We start from the raw sequence: 20530 nt of genomic DNA, 5'->3' as shown, positions 1-20530 counted from the left end.
TATGTTTAACCTTCCTTGGGTTAATCATCTGTACCAATAATCCAGTCACTATTTGTCAGAAAAGCAAACTAGAATAGGAATTAAGTGAATCATTCCCATACAACAAATCATTTATTACAACAATTCTGTATTCAGAGCAAGACAAGTCCAAGTTTTGTAAACATTTCTTATGAGTTAGATACGTCACTAACCTGGACCTCTGTGGCCTCTATAGTATGAGACACTTCTTCACTTGCAGGTAATTAATTATGGGAGAGAAAGGAAAACTTGCAAAAAAAACTCAGACTGGATCATGACACTTTTGAAAGACCTAATCAAACATGAAAAGTAACCAGTGCTTGAATGGGGTGAAAAAACTGGTGAGATTCCATATCTAGAACAATAAGTCAAATCAACTGGACTTGCTGTATATTTTTACTTTTTCTTTGAAGATGATTCGCTATTCATCCAACTTACTTTCTCAATTTAATCAAACCAAAAGGGATATTAATGAGCTCAAACAAAAATGACAGACATTAGAGAGTACGGCCAAATTAGCTTAACTCAGTGAGAGACTAGAAGGCATCCTTGAGAAGCATAAAACTGACCTATTGCAGATTAAGCTTAATAAATATAGGCGGGATACCAAAGATTACCAAGAGGATTGGGTGTATAATTAGAATTGGTTCTCTATAAGGTACAGGAAACAGGTTGCTTCTAAATCAGGGGAAAGTACATTTGGGGAAAAAAGTCAGAGAAGAAAAGCTGAAGGTGGGAAACAAAAACCCAGTGGTATTCCAAACCATAACCAGAAGGAAGGCACTCTAGTTGGTAACATCAGCCAGTGGGAGTTGTCTGAAACTGAGATAGGTGTTCTTAATAAAGATTTGCAGAATGTTCCCACTAATATTGGCTATAAAGTAACATTAAGTGGGTTAATTACTAAAATCTGAATTTATCTGATATTTTATTAAACAACTGCCAAACTCCTATGCTTGACTTGATCTTATTTATTAATGAAATTTCCTGAATTAATCAAATTGCGGAAAATAAAGAAAAGATAAAAGAATCAATCGAATTGTTCAGGTTTTTTTCCTGAATCTCTTGATTTTTTCAAATTTTTGCCCGAAAATCAAGAAAAAGTCAGTTTTTCAAGCAATCTCCCCCTGAAGACCATGAAAGCTTCAATTTGAGATAGGTGCCTCTTCCATTGACTTATACAAGACCTTGACAGGTCTGAGATGGCGGATTTTCAGATTCAAGCTTTTTGCAGCATCAGGGTATAATAGTTTTTTTACATTCAGACTTTATTAAATAACCCCCTAGATGTTGAAATACAAAAATATTTTTACAACATTGGAAGGCCCATTCATCAAAATTTGTTGAATTTTGAATTCATGTCAGTTTTTTTTTTAACTCTAATAAATGTGAATATAGAGTCTGAGGTGCTCCTATCAGCATAAAATTGCAACGGCCCAGGGTTATTCCAGTGAGCGCCACGGATCGATCCACTTTCGGCTTCTTCTTTCTTCAAATTGCCCGGGGCAGACACATGCACAGTAGAATAAAAAAGCCGAATTTTCAGTTAAAGTTCAGCTTTCCACTCTAATGTATTTGAATCTGACCTGTTTCAAAGAATTCACAAAATGGTGAATATTTGCGAAAATGCATTGAAGTCTACAGACGACAATTTTTTTCACCCTTTGGAATTTATGGGCATTATTTTCATGGCGAAACTTGGCAAAACAATTCCATCATCACAAAAATACCCCTGACAAAGGACTTGATGTCTGAAACATTGGGGTATTCCCCCATACACCAACTTGTCTGCCTTACAAGTGCTGTTGTTTTTTTGGGACACTGGTTTGGTATGTACTAAATTATATGTTTTAATGACTTTGTAATTATAAATTGTTGTAATTATTTGTTTTATTACACCATTTATTTGCATAACATAAGTGTCTGTACTAATGATGTCGTGTGCAGAGTAACTTTTGTAGAGGGTCCATCTCAATCCCTATAGAGATCCAGAATCCCATAGGCAGGCTAGTTATAACCTACTTATTAATCTGTCCTTCTATGAATTGTCAACCTCTCAACTTTCGTCCTAAACAAAGGATTATGGTTTGTACTGACCTATAATATCAATGCAGAGGACTGGGAAATTGACTTTCTTAAATGTATTCATAAACTGAAACTTAAAATGTTATACTCAGAGTGTAATGGGTCTGAATCAGTGAGTATTTTTTAAAAATCAAGCACAATGATACCAGATGTGTGAGAACACCTGGTGGTCCAGTGGGGAGGTGGGGATGCCGACATTGCTAGTCTCCTCTGCGTGTATGTGCATCTTTTTCTCTTTGGAGCACCTTGTGACATCATTGTGCTTAGCATGAAATTCAAATATTTAAAAGGACTATGGGCAATTACACATTGGCCAACACAGGGCTATCTTAATAGTTCCTGGGTGCGTTTATATATTACACTCGGTATTCTCATACCTGATGCAGGACACGGTATGCAGACAGCATCGGTGTAAAAAGTTAGGCTTTATTTCAACACACACATGGTTGAGGGTTACAGCGGTGGGTATGCAGGGCTGACTGACTTACGCGTTTCTTGCCGGATCTCCCGGCACTTCTCTGAGGAAATAAAGCCTAACTTTTTACACCGATGCTAATGTTTTGCTTTCAGAAATAAAAAAGGTGTGGGTTATGAAAGAGAAATGTGTGTACAATTTGAGTTGTATTACATGATTTCCAAATAAATAATTATATTATTATCATTAAGCTTAAAAAGGGGAAAGTATTGTAGTACTTGACAAAGTACTAATAATAATACTGAGGTGCTCAAACAATTGAATACTCCAGGGCACTACACTAAAATTGGGCATGACCCAACCAGTAATATCAAAAAACAAACTGACCTGATGGCAGAAGAAGCATGGCTATATTCTGTTATAGATGACACAGAGAAAGAATTTTTGATCACAGATAACCTGAGGATTTAGGTGCTATAACTTCCTACCAAAAGTTCATAAGACCCTTGTCAACCCTCCAGTTAGACTGACAGTTTCAGGTATTGGTTCAGTACTAGATCCCTTGTCAGTTTTGTTGATAACTTTTTACAAAAAGAAGTAATGAAAATGAACGTGTGCCTTAGGGACACTATGGATCTCCATTGCAGACTCAATATTTTAAATGTACTTCTACCAGGGGTAATCGTTTGTGGAATAGAGACATCCCTCTACCTCTCATGGTGAAGTTATGGCCTGTATAGAGGAAGTGTTATTAGAAACCAATCTGCAAAACCAGAAGATTTTCTTTGTTCTTGAGCCCGCATTTGCCAATTTATTTCTACATCACCTGGAAAAGAAGTTTTTTTTCGAGAAAGAACCTTATTGCAAGTTCATTATTTCATGTTTGTGGTTGACAAAATATTTGATACATATCCTGGGCCAAGAGTGGATGAACCAATTGGGAAATTAGGCAGTGCCAAGTATTTGACAACACTGGATCTTACTAAGGTTTATAGTCAGGGATAAAGAGAAAACAACATTCTCTACCCCTGATGGTTTATTCCAGTACATTGTGCATTTGGGGCCCCTGCCACATTTCATAGAATGATTGATGTATTTTTCAACCCCAGAGTAAATATGCCTCTGCCTATCTGGATGATGTTGTCATGTTCAGTACTGACTGGGATAACCATCTGCAGAAATACAGGCAGTGGTAGATTCCCTCAGAGAAGGTGTAGGTGTGAAGGTCTGAGCATTTCTGGGGTTTGGGAATATTACAGAAGGTTTTAATCTGACACCTCCCTCACCATCAGATGGGATGCTTACAATGCAGTTATCTGAAGAATTCTCCTCAAACACACCACACGACTGATAAAAATCAGAGAAGGGATCATACAACATGTTGCACAGAGACTGCAGAATTACCCATTATCCAACTTAGTTTAGTCAAACACTGAAAAGCTCCAGGGAAACACAAGATACAAGAACAGAAATCAAAGGAGGGCACTCCAAAAAAAATGCTTATTGCCCAGGGATACCACCAACAAGTAGCCCAAAACTCAATATAACATAGAATGGGTTCGCACACTCTAAACAACATACAAACAAAAGATGATATAAAGTTAATATCTTTTATATATATATATATAGATAGATAGATAGATAGATAGATAGATAGATAGATAGATAGATAGATAGATAGATAGATAGATAGATAAAAGGCCTATTGTGTCAGCCAGAGATGGTTTATTACACCCATTGGGCATTTTTATTGATCGAATTTTGCAACCAATAGTTTGTTCAACCACTTTGTACCTACGTGATACTCCACATTTTATTCAATGCTTACGCGAATGCAATTGGCAAGATGATACTCCTAAATTGCTTGCCACTATTGATGTAGTCAGTCTGTACACCAGCATTCCACATCAGGATGGGTTAAATGCTGTTGAAAAATCCCTTATTAAGAATGCTAATTACAAAGGGCCACCCATCCGCTTTGCTATTGAGTTATTACAGATGTGCCTTACATTTAACTATTTCAGATTCGAGAATAGCTATTACCAACAGGTGTCAGGGACCATGATGGGGGTGCCAATGGCGCCATCATACGCCAATCTTTACATGTATCAGCTAGAGAAGGAACATATCCTATTGAAGTACAGTCATAAGATCATACTATATAAACGATTCATCGATGACATTGTGCTCATATGGAAAGGCGATCAGATGAGTTTTTTGCAGATGATTGATGAAATCAATACTATTTCAGAAACTATCAAGTTCACTGCCAATTGTGGCATTGAGCTTGAATTTCTAGATTTACATCTACACTTACAAAACACTAGTGTCGAATATTCTCTGTTTCGCAAAACGACTGATCGAAATACTTTGCTTCATTCCACAAGTTGCCACGCACCAGCATTGAAGCGCTCCTGTGTCACAATTTTGTCGTGTATTAAGGAATAATTCCAATCAAACCACATGTGAGAAACAACTGACACAGATGAGGGAGCGATTCATTTGCCGTGGCTATGACACTAAATTACTTGATGTGGCACTACAGAAAGCGAGACTTAAAATCTCTGAACAGAAATCAGTTGACTATATTCCAAAAACACGTCCGCTTATAATGTCTACTTGTTTCACTAACATGTCCTCCTCTCTTAATCAAGTATTCAGAACCAACTGGCACATCATTAAAGCAGACGACACATTGAGTCGTCTTTGCCCTGATCCACCTATGATGGGTTTTCGACGTGGACGAAGTCTTCGTGATCTTTTAGTATCCAGTGACCCGGTTCACTGTTACAGCGAGAGCCCAACGGCAACTACTTGGCTATCTTCCAATAAACCAGGGTGTTTTAAGTGCCCATCCTGCTTGTCATGCAGATATATAACACCAGGTACGAGTTTTGTACACCCCTTAACTGGCCATAGATATAAGATTCGCCATCATATAACATGCACTACCACGCATGTGATTTACCTTATCACTTGCCCCTGCGGGCTTTCATATGTGGGCAAAACAGATTTAATGTTGCGACTTCGTATTGATGCTCACAGATCAGCAATCAATACGGCCTTTAGAGATCAAAAAAACACTAAACCGGTGGCCAAACAATTTTTAGAGGTTGGCCATAGGGTCCCGACATTGAAATTTATCGCGATTGACCACATACCTATGCCTAGAAGGGGTGGAGATAGATCTCGTCTTCTCCTGCAACGTGAAACCTTTTGGATAAAAACACTAGATACCCTCTCTCCTAAAGGTCTGAATGAGTATTGCACATATAGCTGCTTTTTGGCTAAAAGATAATATGTTTTTAATCTAATTACTTTTTTCATTATTGTTGCTTCTGAGTTTAGCTTTGTTTTTGTTTAATTAGCCCCATTAACATAATTGAATGTGATGTCAGCAACAAGGCGGGATTTGTTAAACCTTTATAATTGACACTTTCATTGTCTGTTTTTAAATGAGTTAATGCATCTTGACAAAGGTCCCAGACCATGGACCGAAACGTTGATGCTTTTATTATGTATCACTTAAGATAAATAAAAGTTGAATTTTATTGAACCGGAGTGCGTGCCGTTACAGCCTTTCTTCTATGATACAACATTGACACAGCACCCGGAAGTTAAACATCGAAGTATAGCGAGTGCGGACCCCAACGGCATTGCATTATATATAGATAGATAGATATAAAAATGTACAGTTAGACAGATCAATATCCTATACAAGACAACGTATACACAATGATACTAACTAGTATATACATACCACCAATTTTGTAGGTTTCAAGGCAAAAAAATGAAGACAACCCACAAGGAGCAGATACACTTAACCAATGCCAGTCTGCCGAAACGTTGGGGTATTTTCATCCTTTGGTAAAGTATATCTGCTCCTTGGGCTCCTTGAGGAAGTCTGAGAAGAATGTCTGAATTTCTGGCTGACTGTATCCCCCACATTAACAAAATAACTCAAGGAGATGCTACAGTAGCTTCACCAATAGATACATATTGAATATATCAATTAATTCAAGACTCCAAATCAGAAAAAGCATCAGGTCACTACATAGTGAATATGATCACTACATAGTGAAATATTACAAAAATATTCTCAAAATACTTAACCTTGCACTTCTTTTTGAAGGTTCACCTCCTACACAGCACATGCAAACAGCATCCATTGTAATGATAGTGAAGGAAACGACCCTTAATACTAAGATAGTCACAGACCCATCTTGCTTATCAACACAGACATCAAACTGTTGCAAAAATACCAACAGATTAGTTAAGGTAGTCCCAGACCTAATTCTGCCAGGATGACAAATGCCAGATAATATCTGTAAAGAGATTGACCTGGTCTTGCACCAAAGCTGAACTCTGCCCCTTTCCTTCTATCTCTTGACAGATAAAAAAGATTGGATAGGTTGGATTGGAGATACATGTTTGTGGTCCTAAAGAAGCTGAAACTACCAGATCTTTTCCTTAAGGGATTACAACAGCTCTATGTGGCACCCTCAGCTCAGGTGCTCAGCAGCCTAAACATGAACCAAACAGAGATAAAGGGGGGAATCACCAGAGATTCCCTATGTCTCCCTTGATATTTACCCTGTCCCTAAAGCCCTTAGCCCACACAATCAGTCTAGACCAGAACTTTACAGAGGGGTATAGAGAACATATGATCAACTGTTTTTGCAGAAGATATTATACTTACTCTAACATCACCCCAAACCACATAACAGACCCTCAAATGTTTCCAATGCATCTCGGGATAAAAAATCAATCAAACAAAATCACATCCACTGAAAATGCTCAAATCAGATTTAATATTGTTGCAACTTAAAGGACCAGTAACACTAAACTTTTTTAAGTTAAGAAAAACATTATAGCCCCCTCTAGTACCTCCTCCTATGAGCACAATGTTAATTAGTTTTAATGCTTTATTAAAAAATAATATAATAAATATCTGCTTCTGGTTGTGCTGTGTCTTCAGAAATAGGGCGATATGGAGACAAGACTTTAGTTACATCCTACGTGTGCGCTCCACAACTTAAAGCGCTATATCTACTAAAACTGGAAGTCTGTTTGTGAAGCACTAGAAGGGATTTTTATCCTGATATTGACCATTCTCCTTCTTTTTTTAGATTCATTCCATCTAGGTTCAGGGAAATGAGGTGTGTGGGCAGTCTTATCTCCTTGCTGACCTGATTTATGTCGGTAAGAGCTGTGAGCAGTGAAGGCATGAGCACAATTATGGGGGACTTTTGTGGTACTTAGAGTATTTATGGCTGACCGGGTGCTGTTTTTGTTGCTCCCAGCAATTACAGAAACAAATCAGACTTAAGGTTAGAACATGCTGAAAAATCCTCTACAGCAACACAGCGACTGACTTCTGGCTTAAGAAGAAGTTGGGTCTGGATATGAAGAACGCACATGTAGGATAGAGCTGATGTCATGTCACCATATCGCCCTATTTCTGAGGACACAACTGCCTACACATTTGCCTAAAAAGACAAACTCTTCTCTCCAAAAAAACATATCCATTTTTCATGGGGGGGGGCAAAAACAGGAAAATGCAAGCAGACGGGAAACTTTGGTCAATACACATGTACTATCAGGGTAACCATGGAAAGAAATTGAGAATCACTTCACCCCCCTCCCCCTGCAATTAGCACACCTGAAGTAAAGAGACCACCTTTAGGCATTCAGACCCCATCAAAGCATACACTAGATCTATTTAACACAATAGCAATCTGCCTTCCTATCTGACCAGAGGGGCAAAGCATTTCAGCAATGTAAAAAGGGACACAATATTCCACATGTAGAATTTGTTCACTATTTACAAATTAGACTCTATGTGGAAATCCAATATTAAAACCCAGAGAAATCTCTCACATAGTTTGAAACTACATGTCACAGACACTCCTGCCCAACTCACCTAATGTCACTACTATATTCCTGCCTAACAGCAGATAACACTCACATACAATAACCAAACATGACAAATTTCAGAAAAGTCCTGGTTGTACATTTGGAACATGACCAGGAAAACATGTGTCTGTGAATCCTCTAGTAAAAACACAAAATCAATCCAGACCTCTCAGCTTGTTTCAGAGGGTGAGGGGAATGGGGGTCCTTTATACCTACTGGACATGGTCTGATGAGTCTGATGAGTCTGATGAGTATGATGAGTATGATGAGTATGAGTAGAGCTGAACCTAAATCTTTTCTTTCTCCAACCGTCCAACAGTCGCTGTGTATTATTTAATTGATACAATGAACTGTGACACATTATGATGCCCATTGACACAACCTTGTGAAACAATTTGTCACTATCATTTGTTAAACCTACTTTTAAAGTCAATACAAATACAAATACAATACAAATCAATATAAAACTCAAAAAAAAAAATTATAACTTACTTAATACAGAAAATGTCCTGATAACCATCTGATCTAAATGGAACAAGCAAGGCATTTAAATGTGCAGTGACCAGGCCTCCTATCATTATATCTCCTTCCTTTATATATTTCACTTCTTTATGTGCTTTAGTTATTTGCAAGCGACAGGCCTCACTGAAAGGCTCGACCTCAGATGTGAAGGGTCTGACACAACACATTATACAATAAATCAGTATTTCAGTGGGATGAGCTGTGACTCCCAGCATTTGTCTCATACAGTCCAATGTATCTAATAGAGAGAGGAAGGTCAGAGAGATTCCCAGCAGCAGCAGCAGTAACACCGAGAGACACAGGGGCCCCAGGGTGCAGGTGCCGGAGTAAGGGGCCCGGCTAATCCAACCCTCATTTTATAGAGAACAGAGAGAGGATTTGCACAGTAGAATGAATATAGACACAGTCACCTGGGGGAACGTTGCTGGGAATAGTACAAGTAACTGACATTATATTAAGTAAATTAAAAAAAAGATAAAATAGTTGCATGGCAAAATAGAAGTGCAAAAGTAGACTATGTGTGGTCAAATGACATTCTAATTCCAAACTTTAATATGTCAGGACTGAATGTGACATTATTAACATCAGTGGAGAAAGGTTTCATAGGCTACTAAATACATTGAGAGGGATTGGGGCACATTACTACAGAGCGAATTGTGGATTTTTGGATGAAATTCGCAGTGAAATAACCAATTAACTAAAAGTCAAGACACTGCGTTAGTGAAATACCTTATCTCTAAAGAACTTTCCTGCCGTTTCACCAGGTATATTTTCGCTCAGATGAACAGGCAAAAGTTTCAAAAGTTTCTAGTCCTTTCCCTTTTTGACAAACTCTTTTTTGCCAGGTTCTGACTTGCGAATTAATACGATGAAGCTCGGGGGTGTAACTAGATATAACTGGACCCCACATCACATTGAATTCAGGGCCCCCACAATGTCTAGAGTTTGACCTGGTTTATCAATATTCAAATTGTATATGAATTAGAGCCTGATGGGGCCCATATACCTCTTGTGCCCCCTGCAGCCACAGGGTCTGCTTTTTCTATAGTCACACCCATGATGACGCTACATCCTCAAAATGACTATGTTAGTGACATCATATCCTGTATAACAACAAATATGTCACATGTAAGCATCAACACGCTGGCATTTATTCATCTGGAATCATTTTTATCTTATTATATTTATGTATTATTTATATTATTTATATTATTATTTATCCTCCCACAAATAATATTTTAGACAATGCTCAAATGAATCTAAATAAATACTATCATCTGAACCTGTTGATTGTTTGTGGTTCATAATAGTTCTTAACATTTGTATTCAGTAGGTCAATACATTAATGTTAACCCCTGTGTTGCAATTTGTTATACACAGCACAAGTTAGACCGCACTTACGTTTTCTGCCCACGTTAATAGTTGGCTGCGCGTCCTGTAGTCTGTTCACAAGGGCCACATCAAGAGATACAAATTTTCCTCCAGTAGACAGCACTCCTGTTTCATTAAAACTGTCTTTATCGCTTTTAGGACAGCAGCCTAATGCAACGTTTCAAGTGGCACTCCACTCTTTGTCAAGCATAAAAAATCCCATAATCACCTGGTCTTAAATACATGAGACCCAGTTAGCCCTGGTGTCATCACACATTATAACAAGGTACATGGAAACCACATACATAAGTGTCCAGTTATTGGTACATAAGTAATTCTCAAATGTAAGTGTATCCGTATAACATCAAAGAGGAACACTTATCTGAAATGTGTCCGATACAAGCTCAGATCCTGACAAAGGAATTTAAAATGTCCATGTAACCACCTATAAAGAATAAAATCAACTTGCAGTTAAACATTAGTTTACAACAAATTAATTCAGATCATAGTTATGGTTTAGACCTTGAGGGGCCAAAGTGCCCAACTTTCTTATCCACTGCGCCTCTTTACACAGTAATTCATCATCACGGTTTCCCCTACGTCTCCTTCTTTGAACTGTGTCTTGGATTTGAAAACGTAATTGACTTATAGTGTGACCACTCTCATTGAATATGTATGTATATTATTTAGTTCTTTCTTCTTTGTTCTATTTGTTCATACTTGAATGTCGTGTCTCTACATTTATATGGACTCTTACCTTCTCTCTGTCATTATTCCACTGTTCTGGCTCTTATTCTATATCTTTTATATATTTTCCATGTTCTCTCCAAGCTCTTCCATTTCTTTCATTTGTTTTTTTTTTCTGTTTCACTTGTCCTTCTGTTCTAAACTGCCAAGTTCTACCCCCTTTTTTTTGTACTGCTGTTTTTATTCTCCTTTAAGTTTTCCTCTTTGTTTTAGATAGCTGACCACAATCGGGCATATTGGTGCATGTAAAACCAGCAGGAAAGAAGAGTTGCACTCAGTAATTGAAATGACCACCTTGTGGCCTCTACTCATTAAGAGCACCTCATCATTCATGCCAGTGGTCATCCCCACCCCCTGCTTTAAATAATGCTGCACCCCTCCACACCCCTCCATATTTCCATATTGTTGCACAGAGAAGTCCCACAGAAAACTGATGGGCAGTGTGTCTTAATGTCAGGGCCTTAAGGCTCAGCTGACCAGTTCAGACCAAAGAGGAGGAGGTAATAAATAATAAAGTCCAGTTTATGGTAGCCAAAGGGATGAAAAATAAGTGTAGTCGGGAATCAGTCAAACATTCAGAAGGCAGACAGCAAGGATTGTTGTCATGGACAAAGCAGAGGGTCAGAAGTCCAGTAATAAGTAATTCAGGAATTATAGCACACCTAGGAAAACTAGCAAGTGTGACCTATAATCAGGCATTGAACCCATAACCTCTACATCCTTTAATATTGCTAACATCATAAGTCTGCGTGCCAACATCAATGCACTGGTGCTGTAACCCATGTGACGGCCATGGGCATGGTGCAGAAGAGGAAGGGAGCGCTATTGGGTGCTCCTGACAGTACCCCCTCCCCCAGGTGGGGCCACTGGACCACTATGTCCTGGCTGATGAAGAAATTGCTTGTACTATTCCCACACTAAATGAGATAGAAACTTTAGAGGTGCCTCACTGATCTGTGTTTATACTGTGGTGGCAAGACTCACTTTGCCCGTCGAAGCAGGGAGACTCCAGCACACTTATTTGGGCGGCATTGAACCCAAAAGTACTCTCATCAGTTTCTACTCCCTCTACAGATTTGATTGTCTTCCAAGACTCTAAATTTGCAAGCTTTTCTAGACTCTGGGGCAGCAGAGAATTTCATGGACAATGCTTTTGCCAAAAATTTCAGTATTCCCCTGTTTCCATTATCTACTCCCTTGCAGGTTCTAACTATTTATTATAGGTCTCTAACATCCAAAATCATTTCTGAAATGACTGGAGAATTATCCCTGATGGTTAAAACTTTGCACAAGGAGAATCTGTCAAGTGCTAAAGAGGAAGGCAGTGCTGTCGGGTGCGGATTATGTCGGACTGGAAGCTCACAAGAAATCCTCAAGCAATGGACCCAAAATCAACTATAAACTTAAAGGAGAAAGAAAGTATAGTGCCCAGCTCTGAGTCAAAGTCCCTATAATAGCATGTGCTGTACCCTAGACTGGCATGCCAATGGTTAAACTCCTTCCGGTGTTCTAATATAATAATAGTGCTACATGAACATGTGTCTACCTCCGACTTTAAAAAAAGAAGCAGAAGAAGAGGATGACTCTGTGGTGCCCATTAAGAAGAAGCCGGGACCTGTGCAGTGTCAGCCAGACTTCAGCTGCTCTAATTGGTTGATTCCAGCATGGCCCAATTATATGTAATGCACTACTGACTGCCCGTGTGTGTTCCTAGAGGAGTACGAGTGGCTCCCACCTGCCCATCTCTAATATCTGATAAAAATACTGTTAAAGCTTTGCCAGAAAGTCCAACCAAAGTCCCTACATAGCCACACACTTTCTGTCTCAAAAAAAAGCCCAACCATTTAATGGCTCTCTAGTAACAAACACAGTGCTAATTGTTTCTTGTATTTTTATTGAGAAAAGTGAAATGGGCACTAGTGATGGGCAAATTTGTCCTGTTTGCTTTGAAGAAAAATTAGCGAAATTCGTGAAACTGCGTAAAATTTGCAAAACTTGAATTTTGTCACTGTGTTGAAATCAATGGGCATCAGAATGATGTTGACGCGTGACGGTTTTGACGCTATCGGCTTTTCCATTGCGCGGGCAAAATTTTTTGACTCCGACAAATTTTCGTGTTAGTTACACAAATTTATTCGCCAGCGAAATGCGGAAATTCACTATGAATTTGTCCCTGCCGAATTTCTTCGCCCATCATTAATGGGCATATGATCCCTCTGGCTTTCCTTATCTGAGCAGCAATTTATTAACATAAAGGCCCAGCAATTCAAAACATACACACCAGGCAGGGTATGATGGGAGTTGTAATTCAAGAATAATCCCACAAAAATAACTGATTTCATTGTGGAATTACCTCCTTCTAAAGGGAATACTGTAAACTGGGTGGTACTGGATCGATTTAGCAAAATGTCTCAATTCATTCACCTTCCGCCCTCCCCTCTGCCAAGTCTCTTGCTGAACTCTTTATGTCTAAAATATTAAAATTTCCTGTGGCCCCGTTAAATATTGTTTCTGACAGAGGGGCTCAAATTTTTATCAAAATTTTGGTGGCCCTTTTGCTCTCTCGTGGGTACGGATTTGTCCTTCTCTGCATATGACCCTCAGACTAATGGTCAGACTGAAAGAACAAATCAATCCTTGGAACAATATCTAAAATGTTATGTCTCCAATAATTAATCACTTTGGGCAAATTTTCTTCTGTGGACTGAGTTTACTTTCAACAACGCTATGCACGTCCACTGGGGAATCTCCAATTTTACTGTTTTTGGCCGGCATCCTAGAGCCTTTTCATTTTCTGGTGTTTTCTCTGAAGTTCCTGCTGTCAACTGTTTAGTTGATCACCACCTTGATCCAAGACTGTTTGTCCTCAGCAGTGGCTGCCGAAAAGAGAGCCATTGGATAGTGTCTCCTGTCTATCAGGTTGGTGATAAATTCTAGTTGTCTTCCAAAAACATTCCTCTAAATGTCTTGTCGGCCAAATTAGATCCTAAATTCATTGGTCTTTATCCTATACCCAACGTTATTAATCCCAGCATAGTCAGGTTAATTTTGCCTCCTGAATGTTTCTTTATTGAAACCTGCCAGAGTTGTTCGTCAGAACTCTCCTCCTCCAATCTCTGTTGAAGGACAGATGGAATATTTGGTACAAAGGCTGATAGATTCCTGTATTTCCAGGGGTAAACCGCACTAGTTGGTCCACTGGAAAGGTTATGGTCCCAAGGAGAGGTGTTGGGTCTTTGCCTCTGACATGCTAACTGTCTCAAGCATCAGTTTCATGCTAGGTTTCCTAACAAACCTAGTGGTCCAGTGGCCCCTTCTAGAGGGGGGGGGGGTAATGTGAGAATATTACCTGGTGGTCCAGTGGGGTTCCATTGCACCTACAGTGGGGATGCCCACCATGTTACAATCCTCTGGCACAAGCTACTTGTTTGGAGTCCCAGATCCTATCTGGCACTTCTGGGTTTGCTGCTAATCCCTTTCTGGATTCATTCAGCGCATCTGCTTTGGCCGTCATTGCACTGGGGTGAAAATTAAATATTTAGAGATGCATTTCCCTGGTTTGCATTGCCCAATGTAAAGGTCTGTTCTTATAGTTCCTGGGTGCACTACTCTAAATTCATATTGCTTACCCTTGCCTGTTTTTGACTTTTCCATTCTGCCGCCTGTACTGACTTCAGCCCTTATTGACTATTCCATGGATTGCAATTTTGTACCACACTGCTGTTTGCTTTGACCTTGCCATGTGACCCAGACTTTGCTTCTGTTTTCTAATTTGGTACCACATTGCCTGTCTGATATTGACCCTGCCTATTTCATGTCTGACTGACTGACTGCTCCCCCATCCTTAAATCCCCCATTTCTCCATGATCCTCTCATATTAAGTCCTTGTGGTATCGGAGGGCTCCTCCCAAAACCAACGGTGGCTGCTATAGGCAGAAGAGTGAGCCGTGACGGATCCTTGGAGTTAGTTCTGAATTTGAGATATCTTATGTAACAGTATCACTCTTGCAATACTCTGTTGTGATCCTTTAAAAAGAAGAACACAGAGTGCAAAGTGCAAAAAAGGCTACAAGCGCATCCCCCCTCCTGACCTCTACCTGTCTCCTAACTTGCACGGCACATGTTAGAGAGTGGCAGGAGGTTCAGCCTTTAAGGCAAGCAGGGTGCAAGGGCTAGTTAGATGGGGAATGAAAAATGAGATGTATCAATTAGTTCCCATTAGGAGCATTCATTGTACTTGTAAAATCCAAGTTTCCAGTCTCTCCTAACTCCATTTTACCCAGGGTTATCTGACTGCCAGTGGGTAAGTGATCATTGTATGTTGAGTCTGATCCTATTCTAAGAGAGGGTAACAACTCATCTGTATTATCTGTTCAGACTGATAAGATATCTGCTCCAGTTCTGGCTGTGTACTCATGGTGTGTGATGTCACTGACACAGACAAATCACTTTGTGGCATCATGATGTCATTACCCCACAGTATAGTATGGTCTATTGGCTGTTGATCTGGTGCTGGTTACACTTGTCTCTTGTCTGTTGTCTTTCCCAACCCGTGGCCAATTCCCAAGATTTTATTGGAGGTCTTTGGTACCTCCTGTTGTATTGTCTTCTACACTCCCTGATACCCAGTGTCCTCATTAGTTCTCAGGTCCAGTTGGCCTTGCAATCCTGACAAGAACAATATCATAAACTTATGTTGCACATTTGTACCTGCCTACATACATAAAGCAGTAGATTGAATGTAATATAATCTTTGTATTTTAATTTAATATTAATTAAGAAGAACTGAAGTATTTTACTTTGCATTTCTTTTAAGCATAACTAAATTCTAAAAACATAAAGTGTTCAGAATAGAGCTGAACTCCCCCAGGTGTCTGTGTCTATATTCATTCTACTGTGCAAATCCTCTCTCTGTTCTCTATAAAATGAGGGTTGGATTAGCCGGGCCCCTTACTCTGTTCTACACCTGCACCCTGGGGCCCCTGTGTCTCTCGGTGTTACTGCTGCTGCCTGCCAGGTCTCTGCTCTTATTGGGAGATACTTTGCTATTTCATGGGTACAATTCCATGGGACATGGCTCCATATACGTTGTTGATCTATGTAATGATCTTTTGGATGAGAAGCTGCAAGGCTGAAGTTCGGAGCAAGTATTTGGCTTGCCATCTGGAGATGATAAAATTATTTGAGGAATATGAATACATTCAGGAAGGAGACATTATACTTGGTGGGATATTAACAGTGAACTCCAATATGACGTTGTTTAAAAACCCAGAGGATAAATCCAACAAGATGCTGTGTATGGAGTAAGTCACGTCCCTCACCAGCAGAAATAACTGTGAGATGCAAAACTCAAACATAAATACATTGTCTGGGCTCTTGGATCTGATACAGTATATTTATTGAGGCCAAATCTATCAAGTACTGTCCAGTGTATTAGGCTTCTTCATAGTCTTTTTATTCAACTGTATATGTAATAGATATATCCCTGGGAATAGCAATGAGTCTATTAGTTATTATTCTCACACTACTATGATGATCTACTTGAAACACATAAGAATTTGTACCATTGTCACTGTTACTTTTGCTTTGTTCTCAGTAATTTCAGTCTAATTTGCACTGCAAGATGATGATACAGGGACCCTAGTTACTTTCCATTTGTAATTCCTTATACTGCTATAGGCTGGAGCTGGTCTATATTCTACCCATTCATGTACAGGGTACACAAATAAACTCAGAAGAATCCCATTGTATACTACAGAGTTTATCTGGTATAACTGTGTAAGATGATTGATTTTAGATTGAACCCTTGAGTAAGCAATCTTTTGTCATTTCCTGGAGTGCGCTGCTCTATTCCATTGTTTCAGTGACGATGTCTCTTTAGAGATGGACTCCGGCCAGTGGCAACAGAGTCATGGAGCAAATGGCCAGGCCTGGATTTGTGGAGAGGCCACCAAGGCCTAGGGTGGCCTAGGCTGCCCAAACGCACCCACATTGGTTCAGAAACACTGGGGAGGTACAGGAGATACAACAGTTTTTTGAATTTTCTGCCTGTCAATCCCCATTGCTCTGGTCCTGATGATGAAACTTTGATTGAATAAAAGGTAGGGGACAGGGTGACAAACGACACTGGGCCCAGGGGCTCATGCTATGGAAATTTGGCCCTACAAATGGGTAACAAACTAGATGTATTTATATTGATGGTTGTGGAATGCTCTTGTATAGAGCAGCTTCATGGCGGGATGCACCCAAACCGCACAGTATAAAAGGGGAACAGCTATATCATTTAAAACTGATGTGGAACCTAAATTGGGGCTGAATGTATTGAATTTGTTTTGGAACCCAATTTAGAGTGCTGAATATATGCATTTTTATATCTCATAAAATGAAAAGAAAAAATGACATGATTTTCTTTATATATAAGATAAGAGCAAGATGCCGGACATGGTGCTGGGAATCGGCCTTCTCATTGGTCACTTCTTTTGCATTTATAATAAAGTTTTTGATCAGTAGAACTTTCTTGCATCTATAATTTCATTTTTTGGCAACTCTTCGGCTGCATTTACGGCTGCGTTTACATCCCCTTTGAAATTACCTGGATTTTGCTGCCCTTCTACTTCTGACAATTTATTGCTAAGGTTAAGATCTGAGTGAATTCCCACAATATGTAACTATTATATCTAGTGTTTGTATCCCTTACTTTGTAAAGTACTACAGAAGAATATGGTGCTATACAAATAATAGTGATGAGAACCATAGGGAGGGTGAAGCCATAAGGACTATAAATGATATAAGACAAAGAAGAAGCAGCGTACTGCAAAGATTCAGGGGCACATTTACTAAGCTCGAGTGAAGGATTCGAAGTAAAAAAAAACTTCAAATTTCGAATTTTTTTTGGTACTTTGACCATTGAATAGGCTACTTCGACCTTCGACTACGACTTCGATTCAAACGATTCGAAGTATAAATCATTCGACTATTTGACCATTCGATGGTTGAAGTACTGTCTCTTTAAAAAAAACTTTGACGGAAGACTTCCGGGGGGCGGACCCAAAGATGGCCTCATTTTAGAAGAGCTCCTTTGTCGAGATCGCAATCAACCACCATCTCAGCTCTCTATATCACAGATTGCTGCAAAAACAGCTCATCCAACATAAGGATAGTGAGGGGAAATAATATATAGATCTGTTTGGCTCATCCCTCAAGTGCTTACCCTGGAAGTCAGCATCCCTGCCTTGTGCACCCGAATTGGCTGGCCTACACATCTTAAAGAGCCGAATGCCAAGTGGTAACCCAACCAATCTTGCCATCAACAGCCCTACTCCGGCTGTGGAAACCTGAAACTTTAAGCTAGTTAAGTAACTTTCAGCCACATTAAAAAAAACGGAAACCACAACCTGAACCCGGGAAGTGCGGACCCACACCGGAGCGCAGCTATATCCGATCCTGTAACAACAAGGAAGGGACGGTGAGTGAATTATACCCGACCCTTACCCTTTGCAAGCTGTGATACGCTCCAGTTTCGGGAAGGCAGCCCAAACACGGACTTCCACATTGCTACTACCGGTGGCCGGAAACATAGGCCGAGCACGAGGCCCTCACTATTCGTGAGCTACTCCCACATTTGGGAAATTAAATAATACAGGCCTAGACACCACTTTTCAATAACCGGACACATAGTCCCAACCACAGAAGTGTGGACCCGAACCGGAAACTTGGTTAACGGGAAGGCAAATCGAATATCAACCCCACGCTGCTGGCACCAAGGGCCGAAAGTGTAGGCCGATCAAGAGGCGTTTATTACAAATGCGCAGCCATATATTTAAGTATTTAAGACTTTGCTCCATTTTTTTGGCAATTGGACTCGCAGACCTAAACACGGAAGTGTGAACCCGAACCGGAATACAGCCCCACCTCACCCTACCGTAGTAGGAGAGAGATTGATGAGTGACCAACTTCTGAATCTTATTTCTCACGGGCTGCTGTACAATCCGGTTATGGGAAGACACCTTGGCTGTAAACCTTCATGTTGCCGACACCAGGGCCAGAAGTACCATACATACGCCGCGCTTATATACGACCCACCAAGGGAACCCGCCAACTCAAATATGCCACTTACCTAAATAGACAGGCTACGAACTTTAAACCATACTGCACATATTAAAGCCCAACTGGGCAAAATACGACGGTACAAGAAAGATTTGGCTATAAGTTACGGGAAAGGAGCTACCTCATTGCCATAAACGCTGTTCCCCAACCTTCCTACAAAGCATATTCAGGCCGCTATGCCTATGGGACATTGTTGATACGCAACACTACTTATGTTAAACAACCTACACCTACCAACTCTCTACTTTTGAGACAAACCTACCTATGACCTGCACCTTACAGAAAGGGAATACCCTACACCCAAGAATAGGTGGAACTCACAAATAATACAAAGACAAACCACCACTTTATCCCGATCGGAGACACCAAAGTGTGTTGGAATGATTTCACTTACACATCAATCTACAGGAAAGATAACTGAAAGACTATCACATGCAGTTTCACAGGATTACAAATGTTCACCACTTGAGACCATGATGGACTAAATATTCCAAACTTGCCCATAACGAGGAAACAACCAAACCAATTCACACCAATAAAGGGAACTTATACCACTACTAAACCACTCAAGAACTCTTAGAAGTTCTACCCCAAATCTCTGTCGCACGAATATCCAGCACTGACCATGGACAAATATTTAGGTCACTCAACCAAAAAATCACACAAACAAACAAAATCTAAAACTAAAAAAACAACCCAGGAGGCTGACCCAACAGACTCGGAAAATGAATCAACCATGGATAAATTTCTGGGCCATTCAAATACAAAATCACAAAAGCAAACAAAATCAAAAAACCAAGAAGGTGACTCAAGAAGCTGACCTAACAGACTCTGAAACAGAACCGGATCAAGCAGAAGACCTGATGAAAATACTGGGTCCATGGCTAGATCAAAAGTTGAACACCATCAAAGAATCAGTGACCGAAGTACTTCAACAAATAACTAACCAAAACCAGAGAATAACAGATGCTGAACAGAGAGTTGGTACACTGGAAGATGAATTGGAGAAAACGCAACAACTAGTTGACACACAACAAAGAGAAATTAAAATTCTAGCTGTAAAGGTGGATGACCTTAAAAACAGGAGTAGGAGGAACAATCTCCGTATAATTGGCATCCCAGAATCTATCAAAGGAACTGAGTTGGAACTGTTTTTACACTCTACCCTCCCATCTCTCTTAAAAATGGAAGAGGACCAATCTCATTTAGTGATTGAAAGATTCCACAGAATCGGCCCCCCACTAACCACAGAGGCCAAGAAACCGAGACAGGTCATATTTAAACTCCTCAACTATGCAGATAAGACCAATATTCTCTCGGCTTACGGGAAAACGAGAAATATATCATATG

The 20530-nt window shown here is 39.8% G+C and overlaps 1 protein-coding gene and 1 long non-coding RNA gene across 2 annotated transcripts in view; one reads left to right on the top strand and one right to left on the bottom strand.

The window, feature by feature from the left end:
• The window catches only part of LOC121401514, a 33301-nt gene extending 24344 nt beyond the window's left edge, over nucleotides 1-8957 (bottom strand). The window contains exon 1 of the long non-coding RNA XR_005966302.1: nucleotides 8927-8957. This is a non-coding gene — a long non-coding RNA (uncharacterized LOC121401514). The remainder of the gene's footprint in view (nucleotides 1-8926) is intronic.
• A 7221-nt stretch (nucleotides 8958-16178) lies between these two features.
• Nucleotides 16179-20530, top strand: part of LOC108704865 (vomeronasal type-2 receptor 26) — a 30782-nt gene continuing 26430 nt past the window's right edge. Inside the window, exon 1 of the mRNA XM_041586542.1 lies at nucleotides 16179-16377. Coding sequence (XP_041442476.1) covers nucleotides 16190-16377 — 188 coding nt within the window. The 5' untranslated portion in view covers nucleotides 16179-16189. The remainder of the gene's footprint in view (nucleotides 16378-20530) is intronic.

This window comes from Xenopus laevis, chromosome 1L, assembly GCF_017654675.1.
Source record: "Xenopus laevis strain J_2021 chromosome 1L, Xenopus_laevis_v10.1, whole genome shotgun sequence".
Taxonomy (NCBI): domain Eukaryota; kingdom Metazoa; phylum Chordata; class Amphibia; order Anura; family Pipidae; genus Xenopus; species Xenopus laevis.
The sequence above is the reverse complement of the archived record's forward strand: the minus strand, read 5'-3'. Positions and strand labels throughout refer to the sequence as shown.